This window comes from Suncus etruscus, chromosome 15, assembly GCF_024139225.1.
Source record: "Suncus etruscus isolate mSunEtr1 chromosome 15, mSunEtr1.pri.cur, whole genome shotgun sequence".
Lineage (NCBI taxonomy): Eukaryota > Metazoa > Chordata > Mammalia > Eulipotyphla > Soricidae > Suncus > Suncus etruscus.
Genome location: NC_064862.1, coordinates 22,387,256 through 22,405,703, shown reverse-complemented (window position 1 = coordinate 22,405,703; position 18,448 = coordinate 22,387,256). Strand labels below are relative to the sequence as shown.

Sequence of the window (18,448 nt, the reverse complement as noted above, 5' to 3'; positions counted from 1 at the left end):
GACACTTGCCTTGCACTTGGACAATCCGGGTTCCAGCCCCAGCGTCACATACCGTATTTCTCACTCTATAGACGCACTTGACCATAAGACGCAGAGTTTTTAGATGAGGAAAACAAGAAAAAAATATTCTAAAGCAAATGGTGCAACGCGAGACGCCATCAGTAGAAGGCAGCTGGGAACAAACAGCCTTCGAGGCCCAAGTAGATTCACAATATGCAGGTCCACAGCTGGTTAAACACATTTCCCTAATTCTTTTTTTTTTTTTACATCAAATAAAGAAACATTTTAAATACTTTTCGTTAATATAAAAAAATAAGTAGCAGCAGGATTCAACTAGTCCTAAATGCCGTCTCCACCACAAATCACAGACTTGGGGGGGGGGGGGGGCAAATCAAGTTCTGCGAAATCAATCCTGACTTCATCCAGCAAGGATCTTTTAGGCTTTTATTAGGGAGACGGCACTGGTCCCCACAGGAAGCAAGAGTGGGGCCCAGGTAAGAAACCAGATTTGGAGGAGGAAGGGTCTGAGGGTGGAACGCTCATGACAGAAATGGCCCCAGACTCAAAGGAGAAAACAGGGCAGAAGGACAGAGAGAAGGGCTGGGGAGATAGCACAGCAGTAGGGCATTTGCCTTGCAAGCAGCTGACCCGGGACAAATCCAGGTTCGATCCCTGGCATCCAATATGGTCTCCCAGCCTGCCAGAAGCAATTTCTGAGCACAGAACCAGGAGTAAGCTCTGAGCGCCACCGGGTTTGGCCCAAACACCAAAAAATAAAAGGATAGAGAGGAGACCAGGAAACTGGGAGAGAACGGATTGAATGCATGGAGGAAGGGGACAGGCACCTTCTGGAGACTCCCAGGGTCTGGGATGAAAGCAAAGTGACAGGGAGAAAGGGTGAGTGAGGCAGGAGACGGAGAACAGCGGCCTGGGAACCACGGGGAAGAACTTGCACTTTGCGTGGGAGCCAAGGGAGACCTGAGGGGTTGTAACTGGGCTGATAAGTTGGCTGTGGGATGAGAATGAAGGCCTGGGGGAGGGAGGGAGGAAAGAAGGGAGGAAGGGAGGGAGGGAGAGCAAACCAGATGGCTGGGAGAACACTTGGGGTTTATTGTGCTGCAAACAAACAAGGAGACGGGAGATAGACAAACAAACAGACAGGTACAAGCACACACAAGCAGACAGGGAAACACACACACACAAGTAGATGGGAAGACACGGAGACACACAAAGACCTACTAACTCCTTGCATAGATGGAAAACAAGCTTCCATTCCACAATCTTTTCATACAAATGAATGTCCAATGACCAAGATTTGTCGTTTCTCTCCACTTGGGGTTTCATGATACTAGGGACAATGGAATCTCAGGACTTGATGGGACCCCAAAAGACTCCCTAGCTCTCTCATCTGGTGGCAGAGGTTGCTAACAGCCCCGAGACTGTTGAGAGCGGGAAGGTTAAAATGGTGCACACAATTCACATTTCAGAACATACTTCGGGCAGGGACCAGGATAGCACTGAGAACTCCACAGGTCCTTAAGTTGGCAGCAAAACTTATGAAACAGTCGCATCGAGGGGAATAAATTAAGAGAGTTTAGGTCAGGTGTTTACTAGAGTTCAAGTTCGGTGTTGCTGTGGAGAACTTGAGGTTCCACAGCGCTAATGCTTCAGAATCCCAGGCAGGGGCTGGCTGACCTGCGATCTGACCCAAATTCCTGTGCTCTCTGCTTTTCTACCTGAAAACTTAGGACTGGAGATGCATGTCAGTGGAAAGAGAGCACAGGCTTCATATGTGTGAGGTATTTGATCTGAGCTATTTGATCCCCCAAATAAGCCCGCTAAAAAGTGAGCCCATCATAGGCTGAAGAGATAGCACAGCTGTAGGGCTTTCCTTGCACGCAGCCAATCCAGGACAGATGGTTCGAATCCCAGCATCCCATAGGGTCCCCCGAGCCTACCAGGAGCGATTTCTGAGTGCAGAGCCAGGAGGAACCCCTGAGTACTATCCAGGTGTGACCCAAAAATAAAACACACACACACACAAGAAAAAAAAAAAAAAAAGAAAAGAGGAAAGAGTGCCAGCAGTGAGGGAGGAGGCAGCCCAGTCCAGCTCAGCCACCTCCTGTCACTTCAGTCCCCAAGGACACCAAAAGTGTCTCAGCCCAAGCAAGAGTTCTGTTTATTAACTGCAGGGGACGAGGGAGAGAAAAGGATTTTCTGGAAACTACACCCCACAAACGCATATGGAAACTACAGACATACGTGTTAACAGACACAGACATGGAGGAGGAGGAGGAATCAAGGTCAGAAGGTACATAGCATTAATGAAATGAAGAAAGGGATTAGCAAGCAGGTAGAGCCCTTACCCTTGCACATCCAGATTCCTGCAGTTGGACTTTTCTTGGACTAAAAAGTTAAACAAAACCAGAGCCCTCTAGAGAGGGCAGGAAAGGGACCTATCTTGCACACAGACGTCCCAGGTTCAATCCCTGGCATCCCAAGTGGTTCCCTGAGCTACTGATGCTAGGAATGATTCCTGAATGCAGAGCCAAGAGGAAACCAGATGGGGGGTGGATAAAATACTGTATTTTTCGCTCTATAAGAACCACCTGACCTTAAGCCGCAGAGTTTTTAGATGAGGAAAACAAGAGACGTCAGGAGATGTCGGCTGGGAACAATCAGCCTGCGAGGCCGAAGTAGATTTATAATACGCCAGTCCACAGCTGGTTAAACATATTTACCTAACGTTTATTTTATATCAGAAAATAAAACACATTTTTAAAATACTTTTTCATTAATATAAAAATCCCAGCAGCGATCAAATAGTCTTAAACTAAAGCTCTCTACGTGACAGTGAAAATGCATTAACCTGATCGCTCGTCCTATGTAGCCTGTCTGCGCAATCAAGGGGCGTCACACTGCAGGTGTCAAGTGGTCAGTCTCAGCTCTCCTCCGCTACACTCGGGCTCAGCTGCAGGCGGCATTTGCTCCATAAGACGCACAGACATTTCCTCCCCATCTTTTAGGGGGAAAAAGTGCATATTATGATATTGGGGGGGAGGGGTTGGATCACACCAGGCAGCACTCAGGGGTTACTCCTGGCTCCACACTCAGAAATCGCTCCTGGTAGGCTCAGGGGACCATATGGGATGCCGGGGTTCGAACCAATGACCTTCTGCATGAAAGGCAAATGCCTTACCACCATGCTATCTCTCTGGCCCCAAAAAGTGCATATATGGTACGCAAATACGGTAATGACTGATGACTGGCAAGCAAAGGACTTCTCAGCACTGCACCTAAGCAAAGGAGTCGCAGCTTCAACAAGGGAAGCTCCACTAGACACACGTGGGGTCAGTCCTTCACAAGGAGGAACAGGGTGAGGAGAAATGGCCAAAACGGGACCAGGCGGTAGGGCTCCATGACCAGCTGAGCTATGTGGGCATCACAGCACCCACCAGCCCCCGAGAGACAGAGCGAAGACTCACCAGGTAGAGGTTGTTTTTGTCCTGAAAGGCGTAATGCAACTGGGGTATCCAAGGGCTTGTGCTCTGAGACAGAATGTCCCTCTCCTCCTCAAAAAACGAGACCTGGGGGGAAAGAAATGCTTTAGATAAGAACAAAATAAGCAAGGAAGTGGAGCAAAAAAGAAGGAGGATCTCTCTCCCTCTCCCTCTCCCTCTCCCTCTCCCTCTCCCTCTCCCTCTCCCTCTCCCTCTCCCTCTCCCTCTCCCTCTCCCTCTCCCTCTCCTTCTCCTTCTCCCTCTCCTCCCCTCTCCCTCTTGTACTCCTACTCCCACTGCCACTCTTATTCTCACTCTCCAGCAGATGCACAAGGCACTAGCCTTGCATGCTTGCATGTGGCTGACCCAAAATCGATTTCCGATACCCCATATGCTCCTCCAAGCGTATCGGGGTGATCCCTGAGTGTAGAGCCAGGAGTAAACCCCAAATACAGCTGGGTGTGGCCCATAAACACCAAAAAACTGGTTACCAAGGGAGACCAAACACGTACTACAGCAAGGACAGCACTTACTCTACTCTACATGGCCAGCCCAAATACAATTCCTGGTGTCACATATTGCTGGAATCTAAGATTTAGAATTTACTGGAACATAAATGTTGGTGTTAGAATCTGGTGTGTCTTTGCTTAGAAATATTAGAAATAGGGGCCGGGAAGGTGGCGCTAGAGGTAAGGTGTCTGCCTTGCAAGCGCTAGCGTAGGACGGACCACAGTTCGATCCCCCGGCGTCCCATATGGTCCCCCCAAGCCAGGGGCGATTTCTGAGCGCATAGCCAGTAGTAACCCCTGAGCGTCAAATGGGTGTGGCCCCAAAACCAAAACCAAAACCAAAAAAAGAAATATTAGAAATAACATTGTTTTGTCTTCTGTACTCTGCTTGCTTGAGAAAGTTAACTGCGTGGGGCCAGAGCAATAGCACAGCAGTGGGACGTTTGCCTTGTACGCAGTGACCCAGGACGAACAGTGGTTCGAATCCCAGCCTCCTATATGGTCCCCCAAGCCTGCCAGGAACAATTTCTGAGCCCAGAGCCAGGAGTAACCTCTAAGCACTGCCAGGTGTGAAACAAAAAAAAACGGGGGGGGGGGGGGGGTTAAAAGGGCAAATGTTATGATATGGATATTTTGCCAGCTCTCCAAAACAGGTTCTTGAGATTCTCCAGGAATTACCCCCTTACCTCTCCTTTAAGTCTGTGGGCTCTAAACCAGAGAACAGAGCTCGCCTGGCAGGGCACCAGCACCCTCTAATTTCTCCTCCCCAAAGAGGGGACTTTCCCCAGCCAGCACACTATGACATACCCAAGGCCTGTTTTTTTTGTTTGTTTGTTTTGTTTTTGAGTCACACCCTGTGATGTTCAGAGGTTACTCCTGGCTTTTCACTCAGAAATCGCTCCTGGGGGACCATATGGGGCGCCAGGGGATCGAACTGCAGTCTGCCCTGGGGGAACCACGTACAAGGCAAAGGCCCTACCACTGTGCCACCACTGTGCCACTGCTCCAGCTCCTCAAAGTCTGTTTTACTCAATGTTCTCTCTCTCTCCACGACTGGGAGGAATCAGCTTGGTGACAGTTGTCTCATCTCTCCACTTCCCAAGGTTGTTTCGAAACCCTGAGACTCACAACCCCGGGGCTCCCATTTTGCAGGCTACCTCCCGCTAAGCCTGGTACATGACCAGACACACGATGTGCTCTCCGTCTGTAACTAATAAATTACTCTCAGAACTACACGGCTGATGGGCCGTCTCTCTAGAAACGCAACCTGTGAATCAATACAGCAGGGAGGGGAAGCCTGGTGGGAAAGCAGGAAAGACACCTCGGAAAGAAAGGTTTCTCATTAGCCTCACACTAGCAATTCCCCGTCCACCAGCGGCTTCATTTCAATCCTTCATAAGCCTGTTTGAAAACCAAGTGCAGGGGCCAGAGCGATAGCACAGTAGAGCATTTGCCTTGCATGCGGCCAACCCGGAATGGACTAGGATTCAATCCCCGGCAGCCCATATGGTGCCCCGAGCCTGCCAGGAGCAATTTCTGAGTGCAGAGCCAGAAGTAAATCCTAAGTGTCACCAGGTGACCCAAAAACCAAAAAAAAAAATAAAACCAAGTGTACCTATCCCACAACAGACAACTAAACTGGGTACAAAAGCAGGGCCGGAGCAATAGCACAGCAGAGAGGGTGTTTGTCTTGTACACACAGCCTACCCAGGTTCGATCACCGGTATCTCATATGACGGTCCCCTGAGCTTGCCTGGAGTTCTGAATTTTGAGCCAGGAGGAACAGTTTAGCAGGGCCACATGTGGCCCAAAAGCAAATACTCATGGGTTTCCTCACCCAATCTACCCACCCCCCCCCCACAAGATATGAGCAGTCCCAACTCCCCAGTTATGGGGCATGAGAGAAGACCTCAGAAGCGTTGGCTGGAAGGGGCCAGTTGGTGCTGAATAATATGCAGTTAGAAAGCCAGGATCAGGTGCGGGAGAGATGGCACAGTGCTAAGAAGTTTGCCTTGCACACGGCCCACCCGGAATGGGCCCGGGTTTAATCTCTGGCATCCCATATGGTCCCCCGAGCCTACCAGACACGATTTCTGAGTGCAGAGCCAGGAGTAGCACCTGAGCGCCACCGGGTATGGCTCAAAAACCAGAATAAAGTTGAGAGGTTATAAATCAAGTGAAAAAAAGAAAGGATTAAAGAGCTTGGGGGAGCTTGGGAACTTTCAAAATCCTTCCAAGGACAGTCTAAGGAGAGCTGAGAACATGGCGACCTTGGAAGTCAATGCCACCGTCATTGAAAGCATCCATCACCTTTCGGGGCAATTTGGCAGACCCATCGTTTGTGAAGAAAAGTTCTGAGCCAGGAAGGGGCAGCTCCTACCTGGTCCTGGGCCAACAGGGCCTTCTTCTTCATGACCTTCATGGCATAGATGTCCCCCGTCGCTCGCTCTCGTACCACCTGTACCTCGGCAAAGTGGCCACACCCCACGAGGCTTCGGACCTCAAAGTCCTTGGCTGAGGGCTGCAGCTCCCGCAGCTCTGCAATGGCATTGGCATCTGCAAAAGGGAAGGGGACGAGGGGAAGGGTCAGCTCAGGGGTGAAGAAGAGTGCTTCCCTGTCAGGCATCTTTAGGAGAGGAAGCGAGGCAGAACGTGTTCTCATGTCCTCCCTCACTGTCGAGAGACATTTAGCCACTGTCTCATCCGTCATGCATGATTAGAAAATAAGCACCCCAAAAAAAGCGGGGTATATTTTGTGGGTTTTTTTTTTCTTTGTTGTTTTTTTAATACATTCAGTTCAAATGAAGGGCTCTGGAAATTCCAGAGCAGTTTCCATGGCAGCTATGATTTGAATTCCAAAAGTCAGCTGAGAAATAGGAAAAGGAGAATCGGGCCTTCCTCCTCCTCCTCCTCTCTGCTGGGCAGGCAAGGGGTCTAGTCCAACAGGCTCATCAGTATTTGACACCAATTTATAACAGGAGTCCCGTCAGACTTCTAGGACCTTCCGTGCTAACAACACACCACCTGCATTTCTCCCTCCCACCCTCTTCACATCCTTGGACTGGGTCAGTGACAGGGATGTTTTTCTTCATTAATGCCTAAAATGTGACAGAAAGAGAGGAGAGAAGAGACAGACAGTGGAGCCCTGAATCCTGTTCTGCCAAGGGACCATTTCACACAGCCAGGCAGGTCTGCAATCACCCTTCCTTCATGGAGAGCTGGTTCCTAGCTCTCCCTAGTGCCATCTCTTAGCACAAACAAGCACAGACCAGAGGGGGCTGAAGAAGCAGTGTTGGCTTCTCAGAGTTCTGCAGAATCCAGGATGGACTTATCAGCAGCTCCAGCTGAGAGCATGGCTCACATGGCAAAGACAATGACCATCCCCATCTCTTGCCCTCTTGCAACTGTGAAAACCAAAGCCCCCCAGGCCTAGGACCAAGGTGGTCCCAAGTCCCCTGTCAAGTACTGTAAAGTATTTTTCCACTCTATAACTTCCCCATAGGCAGAAGGTGATAGCCCAAAGATAAAACTGCAAAATGTACCCTCTAAAGGGCAGGACTCTCCCTTGTTCAGCTCAACTGAAATAGAGGAACTAGGTGGGTCGAAATGTTCCACCAGACAAGGACCCCATGACAAAAAGTTGAGTCAGCAATAAGTGGGAGGTCTGGAGAGATAGCATGGAGGTAAGGCATTTGCCTTGCATGCAGAAGGACGGTGATTCAAATCCCTACATCCCATATGGTTCCCTGAGCCTGCCCGGAGCGATTTCTGTGCATAGAGCCAGGAGTGGCCCCTGAGCACTGCCAGATGTGACCCAAAAACAAAAAAGCAAACAAACAAAAAAAAAGCAATAAGTGGGGACATCAACCCCAAACATGATATGATTTTTTTTTTTTTTGGTTTTGGTTTTGGTTTTTGGGCCACACCCGGCGTTGCTCAGGGGTTACTCCTGGCTGTCTGCTCAGAAATAGCTCCTGGCAGGCACAGGGGACCATATGGGACACGGGGATTCGAACCAACCACCGTTGGTCCTGGATCGGTTGCTTGCAAGGCAAACACCGCTGTGCTGTCTCTCCGGGCCCATGATATGATTTCTGTTCAAGTGGCTGAAATGCTGTATTAACCAATGAAATAATTGAGTTGTTGAAGCCTATAAATCCCTAAATAAACTTCCTGAAGATTGAACTCGGGGTTGTTGTCAAGACTCCCCTTGTTGGATAAGATTTGGCCCTCGGCTTGCCGAATAAACTCTCTTTTGCACCTTGCATCATTGGAGGTGGTCTCTGACTCTCAGCAATGACTCGAGTGGTCAACTTGAACCCTACCACAATAAGCACACCCAAGAGCTGAAGAGACAATACCAGAGTTAAGACACTTGTCTTGCATGAAGCCAGCCTTCAGTGTGAATCCCTGGCACCACCATATGGTTCCCTGAACACCACCAGGGTTAGTCAATCCTGAGGGATGAGAGGAATGAGAGGGAGGGAAGGGAGGGGAGAAAGGGAGGGAAGGGAGGGAAGGGAGGGGAGAAAGGGAGGGAAGGGAGGGGAGAAAGGGAGGGAAGGGAGGGAAGGGAGGGAGGGGAAGGGAGGGAAGGGAGGGAGGGGAAGGAGGGAAGGGAGGAAGGAAGGAAGGAAGGAAGGAAGGAAGGAAGGAAGGAAGGAAGGAAGGAAGGAAGGAAGGAAGGAAGGAAGGAAGGAAGGAAGGAAGGAAGGAAGGAAGGAAGGAAGGAAGGAAGGAAGGAAGGAAGGAAAACAAGGCTCCATCATGAATCAGAGCATCAAAAATTACAGCATCAAAATTGAAAGTGCCAAGCTCCAACTTTCTTCACTTTTCTTTTCCAAGTTTCTTTCAAACATTTGAGTTTTGAATCATGATTTCCCCCAAAGTCTAGTCTACAACTTTTGGGGGGAGGAGGCCAATTTTACTATGGCTCAAACACAAGGCCAATCCCTCTGGGCTCTTCGTGGGGCCTTGGGCTCCCACATTGCTTTCAGCTTTCCCAACTTAACACAGTGCATCTGTCACTAACAGCCAGCAGGCAGCTCAATCACTCAACAGACAAAATGCTCACAGGCAAAACCACCAGGACACGCTCAGACGCCTGCAAAATCCTGCCAAGTTTCAACATCTTTATCCAAAAGCAGTGATTTTTCCTTCTGATTTGGGTTTTGGTTGGAGTTTCTGAGCCTCGACCAGCAGTGCTCAGAGCTTACTCCTGGCTCTGTGCTCAGAGATCCCCCTAGCCATGTGTAGGGTCAGGCTCTAACCCAGGACAGCCTCTGGCAAGCAACACCTCAACTCCTGTAAGATATCCCCAGTTCTACCCAAAAGCTTGGGCTTATTAAGGGGAACAGGTAACGTAAGAGACCCACATCTGTGAGTTGTTTTATTTTAAAGGCAAAGACACTCCACATGTTTTCTCCACACCAGCAGTTTCTGACTCCAAAGCCACACCGCCTTCCATCCTGGCACCCCTGTTGCTATAGCAATCAAGAGCCCGGTGGCAGTAAACACCCAAGCAACAGCAATAAAATGCAAAAAACAATCTTGCAAGATTGATGTGTGGCTCCTGGAGGCCGAGCCAAAGGGCAGCCTGCTTTGCCTACTTCTTCAAAACTCAGCAATTCACCAGTCTAGGGGAGCCATAGCACAGTGGTAAGGTGTTTGCCTTGTAGGTGGCCGATCCCAGGAAGAAAGCAGGTTCGATCCCCAGCATCCCATAGGGTCCCCCAAGCCTGCCAGGAGCAATTTCTAAGTGCAGAGCCCGGAATAACCCAAGGGCCGCCAGGTGTGGTCCAAAAACAAACAAACAAAAACCCATACACACAAAAGAAATTCGCCAAGTAGTTACTAGAAGTGATTCTTCACAAAAACACCATAAGGTTGAAAAACACAGACAGGAGAATACAAACTAAAGACATTATCAAGAGTAAAGTGAAATCTTTGGTGGGAGGAGAAGGGGCTCCAAGCAGTGCTCAGAAAGACTAGAACCTCCTTCAGTGATTTCTAGCCAGCAAGGGGGTCCAGGGGGGGAAATTGGGGGATTCATATCCAGTGTTCAGGGAACCACATGGAACCAAGGACCAAATCTAGGGTGGCCACATGCTAAGCATGCATTGTTTATGTTTATTTGTTTTGTTTTATTTGGGGGCCACATTCAGTGTTGCTCAGGTGTTACTCCTAATTTTACACCCAGGAATCACTTCTGTAGGGTTCGGGAGACCATATGGGATCCCAGGGCTCAAACGCAGGTCAGACACATGCAAAGTGACCTCCCCGCTGTACTATTGCTCCAGTCCCTCAAAATTAGTAAACTTTTTGTTTGTTTTTGTTTTGAGGTCACTCCAGGTGACACTCAAGGGTTACTCCAGGCTCTGAACTCAGAAATCATGCCTAAGGGTCAGAGAGATAGCAAAGTAGTAGGGAGTTTGCCTTGCATGTAATGGACCTGGGTCAGATCCATTTTCGATCCCTAGCATCCCAATGGGTCCCCCAAGCCTGCCAGGAGTAACCTCTGAGCGATGCTGGGTGTGGCCCAAAAACAAAAACAAACAAAAAAAATCACTCTTTGCAGGCTTAGGGGACCATATGGGATGCTGGGGATCAAACCCAAGTCAGCTATGTGCAAGGCAACGGCCCTGCTCTGGTCCCTTACAATGCTTAATTCTTGGAGAAAGAAAAAGATGCTACTCCAAAACTGTTGTAATAGTGGTTCTATCAAGATGGGCAAAATTCCAAGTGATTTTCTTCACATTGGTCTTTTATATATAAAGCTGATTTTACTTGCAATTAGAAAAAATGTTCTTAAATAGCTGATTCAATAACAACTAAAGTTGTGAATAGAAACACTTTTGCCTACTCTCTGAAGCAATAGCACAGCGATAGGGCATTTGTTTGCCTTGCACACAGCCAATCCATGACAGATCCGGGTTCGATCCCCAGCACCCTCTATGGTTCCCAAGCCTGCCAAGAGTGATTTCTGAGCACAGAGCCAGGAGTAACACCTGAGTGTGCCCCTCCCCAAAATAACAATAAATAGAGTTCAATGAGGGCATAATTTCAGCCACTGTCGAATAACCAACAACAGGGCCAGACCGCAGGGAGGGTACTTGCCTTGCATATGGCTGAACTGGATTTTCTCTCTGGCATCCGAATATGGTCGCCTGGGAACTACCAGGAGTGCCCCATCACAGAGCCAGAAGTCAACACTGAGCATCACCAGGTGTGACCCATAAGCCAAACAAATAACCAAGAATATCCTAACCTGGCTCTGTGCTCAGAAATCACTCCTGGCAGTCTCAGGGGACCATATGGGATGCAGAGACGGAACCCGTGTGCAAGGCAAACGTCCCACCACTGTGCTATCTCTCCAGTCCCTCGATTTTTTATTTTCAGATGATTTTGAAATAAAGCGAAATCGGATTGAGGCCACAGGTAGCCCTGATTTACGCAGGTGAACCCTGACCGCTAGGATGGGTGTGAAGTCCTTCACTTTCACTAATGCCACTATTATCACCATGGCCTCTTCTCACCCGGTGCCTCCTTCCCTCCGTCCCACTCACTCCGGCAGGAAGAGGCACCCCAAACTCACACTTCCGGACGAAACTGCCCACGTGTTTGATCTTCATCAGAGCAGGCTGGCTGCACTCGTCAAAGAGAGCCAGGAGGGCATCCAACATGGCTTCTCGGGAGAGGGGGGACAGCTGCTGTTGAGGCAGAAAGGGCGGCTTCCCCTGAAAACAGCAAACAGCAGATGGAGACACTGTCAATACAGAGCAGCTTGGATCGATGGCGTCCACGCGGAGGAAGTCACCAGCTCCAACTCGGCTCACGACACACGCCAACGGCTCCTTCCTAGGGCTGCTTTCTGCGGGACACCCTGGAGCCATAAGCTTGTCGCCCCTGTAAGCTGCATGACTCCACGAGTTGCTCTCCCCAGCACCTCAGCAGGATCTGAGGCTCCTGGAGACATGGACACACACACACACACACCCAGACCTTGGAGCCAGAGATAGCACAGTGGGTAGGGCTTGTCTTGCATGCGGTCAACCCGGGTTTGATGCCCAGCATCCCATATGGTCCACCGAGCCTGCCAGGAGTAATTTCTGAGCACAGAGCCAGGAGTAACCCCTGAGCACCCCTGGATGTGGCCCAAAAACAAACAAATAGACCATGCTAGCTCTGACTCATTTCTGCACTTCTAATCTGGCAAACAGTAATGGTCTTTTCACTCAGAAGTACCCAGAAACTTGAGGCTCGGGCTTGAGTTTCTTGTTAATGGATTTGGGGCCACACCTGGTGGCATTTGGATTACTCCTGTCTCTGTGCTCAGAAATCCCTCCTGGCAGGCTCAGACCATATGGGATGCCCAGGATTGAACCCAGATGGGCCAGATGCAAGGCAAATGCTCTAGACCCTGGGCCTGAATTTATTCAATCCATTGACACACTCCACAGTGACATGTTGAGTGACACAGCCCTAATGATGCTGAATTGATTCATGATTGAGTCCAGAGCAGCAGCTGCAAACTGACAGACTGTATATAGCCCACAGACATGTTTTGTTTGGCCCAGAGTATTGAAAATCATTTGAATTATCTTGCCAAAGTTGGGGGGAAAAAATAAATAAATCGGGCAATTTATTCCAAAAGAGAGAATGGCAGGATTTCTGACGTTTCCTGAAGCAAAGGCAGATCTAGTGGGCGCACCCTCGGCCCCGTTCCTCTTTGGTGACCGAACACCACTGCTGAGTCATGCTGCCATGTATGAGGGGGAACATACTCTGCATCCACGTAATCATCCCCACTCAGACTGGCCTCCAATAACAAGAGATGAGAAAATTGCCTCCTAAATCCTTTTTATTTTGGTTTTTGGGCCATACCTGGTGATGCTCAGGGGTTCCTCCTGGCTCTGCGCTCAGAAATCGCTACTGGCAGGCTCGGGGGACCATATGGGATGCCGGGGATCAAAACTGGGTCAGTCATGGGTCTGCTGTGTACAAGGCAAATGCCCTACCACTGTGTTATCTCTCCAGCCCCTAACTTCATTTTTTAAAAAAGAGCTTCTGAACCTTGTTCACAGGATTGTGAGAATTATATACACTGTATAAAGTATGTAGGATCCTGCTCAATTCTGTATAAGCGCTTTTAAAATACATATATAGTATACATATAAATATACATAGTATATATATATAAAAACATATACACATGTAAATATATATAAATATAAAATATTTATAAGTAAATATATACATAGTTATATAACATATAAATCCATATATACTTATATAAAATTTATGAAAGTAAATATATAAATAATATATATAAATCATACATATCTATAGTGTGTATAATGTAAATGTAATGTTTGTACTAAGTAAAACCAAACTCCTCCAAAAGTGATCCCTGAGTACACAAACAGGAATAAGCCCTGACCATCACTGAGTCTAACCCAAAAAACAAAACACACACAAAAAAAAGAAACAGTGGAGAGGTGAGAAATGGTAACAAAGATTTCTCTTCAGGGGGCCAGAGCACTAGCACCTAGCAGAGCGGGTAGGGCACTTGCTTTGCATTAAGTCAGCTCAAGTTCTATCCCTAGCACCAACCCACAGGGTCTCCCAAGCACTACCATAAGTGATCCCTGAGCACAGAGCTGGGAGGAGTAAGCCCTGAACACTTCCAGGTGGGACTAAGCTCTGCCTCCTCCAAATATAAAAAGAATTTTTTTGCAATGGCAATCTATACTCTCCAGTCTAAATTTTTTTATTTTGTTGTGGTTTGGTTTGATTTGTTTGTTTGGGGAAGTCACACCCAATTGTACTGGGTTGCTTAGGGGACCAAGGAGTTCTAAGGATTGAACCTGGACTCAAACATGCAAAGCACATGTGTTAAGCATATGTGCTACAACCAGCCATCTACTCCTCTGTCCAAGCTATGTTTTTTTTGTGGCTGTCAGCCATCCAATGGGATGGACACTGCCTACCACTAACCCTCAGTTCCATGAAACCACAGCAAAGATGAGAGATAGGAGCTTCCTTTTTTTTTTTTTTTTTTCTTTGATAGGAGCTTCTTGCCAAAGAGATAGCACAGCAGTGGGCATTTGCCTTCATGTGGCCGACCTAGGACAGACATTGATTCCCAAAATCCCGTAAGGTCCCCGAGTCTGCCAGGAGCAATTTCTGAGCACAGAGCCAAAAGGAACTCCTGAATACCACCCGGTATGACCCAAAAACGAACAAAAAAAAAAAAAAAAAAAAAGAGAGATAAGGAGCTGAAAAGGAAATGAAGAATCATACAAAGTCTGCAGGGTTGCCCATACCTGAAAGAGAAGATTCAGCCTCAAGGCCCGGCTGGCAATGGGTTCAGCAGCATCAGCTTCAGGAGGATTTCGGACTCTTCCATACTTGAACTTCAACATCTTCCAAGAGTTCAGAAGAGCAGGGTGAGGGGAGAAAGTTGTTTGTGCTGCCAAGTAGAGAGGGAAGAGCTTGGTGAGCTGCTGATTATTGGGAATCCGGAGATGAAGACCAGCCTCCTTCCAGGCTTTAGCAGCTCACTCTAGCTTTGAAGAGTAAAAGCCAGGGTGGAAGTCACCAGTAAATAGATGTGGTGATGGGCCCGGAGAGATAGCACAGCAGCATTTGCCTGCATCCCGGTGTCCCATATGGTCCCCCATGCCTGCCAGGAGCTATTTCTGAGCAGACAGCCAGGAGTAACCCTTGAGCAATGGTGGGTGTGGCCCAAAAACAAAAACAAACAAAAAAAAATAGACGTGGTGATAAGGGACTGCTTTTACTCATAAACAGATTTGGGAGGGCGATTGGGCCACATCTGGTGGCTCTCAGGAGTCATTCCTGGCTCTGCACTCAGAAATCACTCCTGGCGGGGCTGGGCGGTGGCTCAAGAGGTAAGGTGCCTACCTTGCCTGCACTAGCCTTGGACGGACCACAGTTCGATCCCCCGGCGTCCCATATGGTCCCCCAAGCCAGGAGCAACTTCTGAGCACATAGCCACAGGAGTAACCCCTGAGCGTTACTGGGTGTGGCCCAAAAACCAAAAAAAAAAAAAAAGAAAAGAAATCACTCCTGGCAGCTGGCAGGCTCGGGGGACCATATGGGATGCTGGGGATTGAACCTTGGCCAGTGTGTGTTGGCAGCATGCAAGGCAAAGGCCCTACCACTGTGCTATCACTCCAGCCCATTTATAAACAGATTAATTCTCCCCCCTTTTTTTCTTTTTGGTTTTTGGGCCACACCCAAAGGTGGCACAGAGGAGTTATTCCTGGCTCTTGTGCTCAGAAATTACTCTTGACAGGCTCAAGGGACCAGATAGAATGCCAGGGATTGAACCCAGGTCCGCCACTTGCAGGGCTAGTGCCTTCCCAGCTGTGTTAATCAGGCCCAATCCTCCCTTTCAAATGTACAAAGATTTCTGTCCTTATATCGTGGAGACACAGCCTGGAATCTTGTAAGTGCTAACAAAATTCCTAAGCGAAATATGCAAATAATACACATGTTAGGAGATGTGTTACCAAGTTTTAAAATAAAATGCTTGGGGCAAGAGTAATAGCACAGTGGGCAGGGTGTTTGCTTTGAACACAAGCCAATCCAGGTTCAATCCCTGGCATCCAAATATGGTCCCCGCAAGCCTGCCAGAAGCGATTCCTGAGCACAGAGCCAGGAGTAACCCCTGAGCACCGCCAGATGTGGTCCCAAACCCCAAAAGTAAAATAAATGTTTTTCTCACCTGCAAGATGAGGTGTGTCCAAGGTAACTGCTAAAATGCTGTGACAACTGTTGAGAAGGGGACTTTTTCTTTTCCTCTTTTAGTCCAGAAAAGTTCTCTCCATTCTCCTCTATGCAGGCCTAGTTTCAAACAAGAGTTTCAAGTTTTTTCTTTCTTGTTCGAATATTTCGATTTTTGGTATGAAGACATCACGATTTCCATGTTCATAGTAGGGTTTTGGGAATGCACTATTGTAAATATGATACCTCGAATATTGGCATTTTCAATGATATGGTTCTATTGACTAAGGCAACAAAAATAAAAAATAAACAGATGGGACTATATCAAATTAAAATTCAAGCTGGGGTCAGAGCAATAACACAGCAGGTAGGGCGTTTGTCTTGCTGGTGGCTGACCTAAGTTCAGTCATCTGCATCCCATATAGTCCCCTGAGCCTGCCAGGAGTGGCTTCTGAGTGGAGAGCCAGGAGTAACACCTGAATGCTTGCCGGGTGTGGCCCAAAACCCTAAATGAAATAAAATAAAATAAAATTCAAGCTCCTGCAAGGTGGAGCCAGAGAGATAAGGATAGCAGGTAACATGCTAGCCTTGAACATGGCCAAAGGGCATATAGTGGCCTCCAGCCCAGCCAGGAGTGATCCTTAAGCAGAACCTTGAGTAATCCCTTAGCATTGATGGATGTGGCCTCCAAAACAAACAAACAAAAACAAAGGACCCAGCAACAGCACAATAGGTAGGGTGCTTGCATTGCACGTGGCCTACCAGGGTTCCATCCCAGCATCCCTTAGAGTCCCCCAACCTTGCTGGGTTATTCCTGGGTGCAGAAAGTGTGGCCAAAAGATTTCTTTTTTCTGCATGGCAAAAGAAACAGGGGAGAAGCAGTAAACAGACCCTTCTCTGACTAAGACAGATAATAGATATTATCAGGGAAATCCAAATCGAGGCCACCATAAACCGTCACCCACCAATGAGAAAGGTGTGAGATGAACTTTCCCCTATCCGAAGGTGACAAATCAAAATGTCACTTATCAGGAGATGACATCTGAACCAGGATCTTGCCAGTGGGTGAGCCTGCAGACTGCAGATAGTCCAGTGGGGAGGGACAAAAGGTGTCCCAGCAAAATGCAAAATGCAAGCCAGAACCACCAGGGTTCTAAGGCAGGCCCAGATCTCATCTAACAAGAGCTGGAAACTCGAGAGGATGGAGCAGAGAAGGAAAAGGAGTCAGAAACGTGTCCCCTGAGCATGCAGACCCCCCAAAAAATGGTCTCCCCTAAAATAAAAGCCTTCAGGAGACCACTGTGGCAGGCAAGTTTGACAGGCAAAGCCCAAGCTGCAAGGCAGGGGGAGGGGGGGAATGGCTCGGGCCTGGTGGCAAGGCCAGCCCGGGGTCCCCAGCAGTCCCAGGGAGCCCAAGGAAAGCAACCGGGGTGATTGAAGATGTGGGGTGGCTGAAGATGTTGGGTGCCGGCGGGCCTGGCCTCCAGCCTCGCAGAGCCAGGCGCAGGCTGGGGAAGTGGGACCAGGAAGAGGGGACCAAAACTCACGCTCAAGCAGCCTCTGCAGTCTGCGCGCCGTCGCGTTTGAACCTGGTCGCGTGTGGGTGGGCCCAGACGACAGCGGACGAATCAGCGCGCCCCGATCCCGTGATAGACAAGCGCAGGTCCCGCCCAGGCCCTTAATGGACGGCGGAAGCGCCAGGGCCAGCCAATCACGTTGTGACTTCCGGTATCCCGGCGACCAATGGGGAGAGGAGAGAGGCAAAAACTTTCCAGCACGGAAGTTTGAAATTGGCGGTTGAGCCAGGCGCCGCCCTAGGGATACTCCTGGTTGCAGCCTGCATCCCTGAGCGCTCTGCCTGCCTTGCTCAACCCTGCTGCTTCTGCTACTTGTGCCTCTAACCTTTATTCCAATTCATCCTCTGTTTCTAATTTTTTTTTGGATTAATGATCCTGCAATATGGAGGACAAGGAAATTATGCAAGAGGATTTTGTGTGTGTGTGTGGTTTTTGGGTCACACCCGGCAGTGCTCAGGGGTTATTCCTGGCTCCATGCTCAGAAATTGCTCCTGGCAGGCACGGGGGACCATATGGGACGCCGGGATTTGAACTGATGACCTTCTGCATGAAAGGCAAACGCCTTACCTCCATGCTATCTCTCCGGCCCCAAGAGGATTTTTTTTTTAAACACACCTAACAGTGCTCAGGAGTTACCCCTTGCGGACCCCAGTGGGATGCAAGACATAAATAACACCTGCCTGGCGAGCATCCTGCACCCTGTACTATTTCTTCAGTCCCCAGAAAGCTACTTCTAAATCTATATAAGGCAAGAAATTTTAGGCAGAACTTCCCTGAAGAGCACATCCAAAAGAGAAATAGATTCTTGACATGAACAGAGATCCAGGGGTAGGAGTAGGGTGGAGGGAGTCATTCATGCATAGCTGATGGGTGTGTAAATTAGCAGCGAGTTGTGTTTTTTTTTCCCTTTAAGAATTGGCCCTCATTTGCTAAAATAAAGATATGCACATTTTATGACTCATGTTCGTGAGAATGTGCAAATAGTATGGTACAGCATCATAGAAAAAGTAAAACTGGAAACAAAGGTTCACCAGAAAGGATCATTTCTTTTCTATTGCATTTTTAGACAACAATGAAAAGAATTAAACTCCGAATCAATACAATGACATAA

The 18,448-nt window shown here is 48.5% G+C and overlaps 1 protein-coding gene across 1 annotated transcript in view; it reads right to left on the bottom strand.

Annotated features, from left to right (window-relative positions):
- Positions 1 to 14,433, bottom strand: part of CIT (citron rho-interacting serine/threonine kinase) — a 159,611-nt gene extending 145,178 nt beyond the window's left edge. Inside the window, exons 1-3 of the mRNA XM_049787776.1 lie at positions 14,335 to 14,433; positions 11,604 to 11,745; positions 6,390 to 6,565 (exon numbers count right to left, since the gene is read on the bottom strand). Of these exons, the coding sequence (XP_049643733.1) occupies positions 6,390 to 6,565; positions 11,604 to 11,745; positions 14,335 to 14,433 (417 nt within the window). The remainder of the gene's footprint in view (positions 1 to 6,389; positions 6,566 to 11,603; positions 11,746 to 14,334) is intronic.
- Positions 14,434 to 18,448: the final 4,015 nt, after the last annotated feature.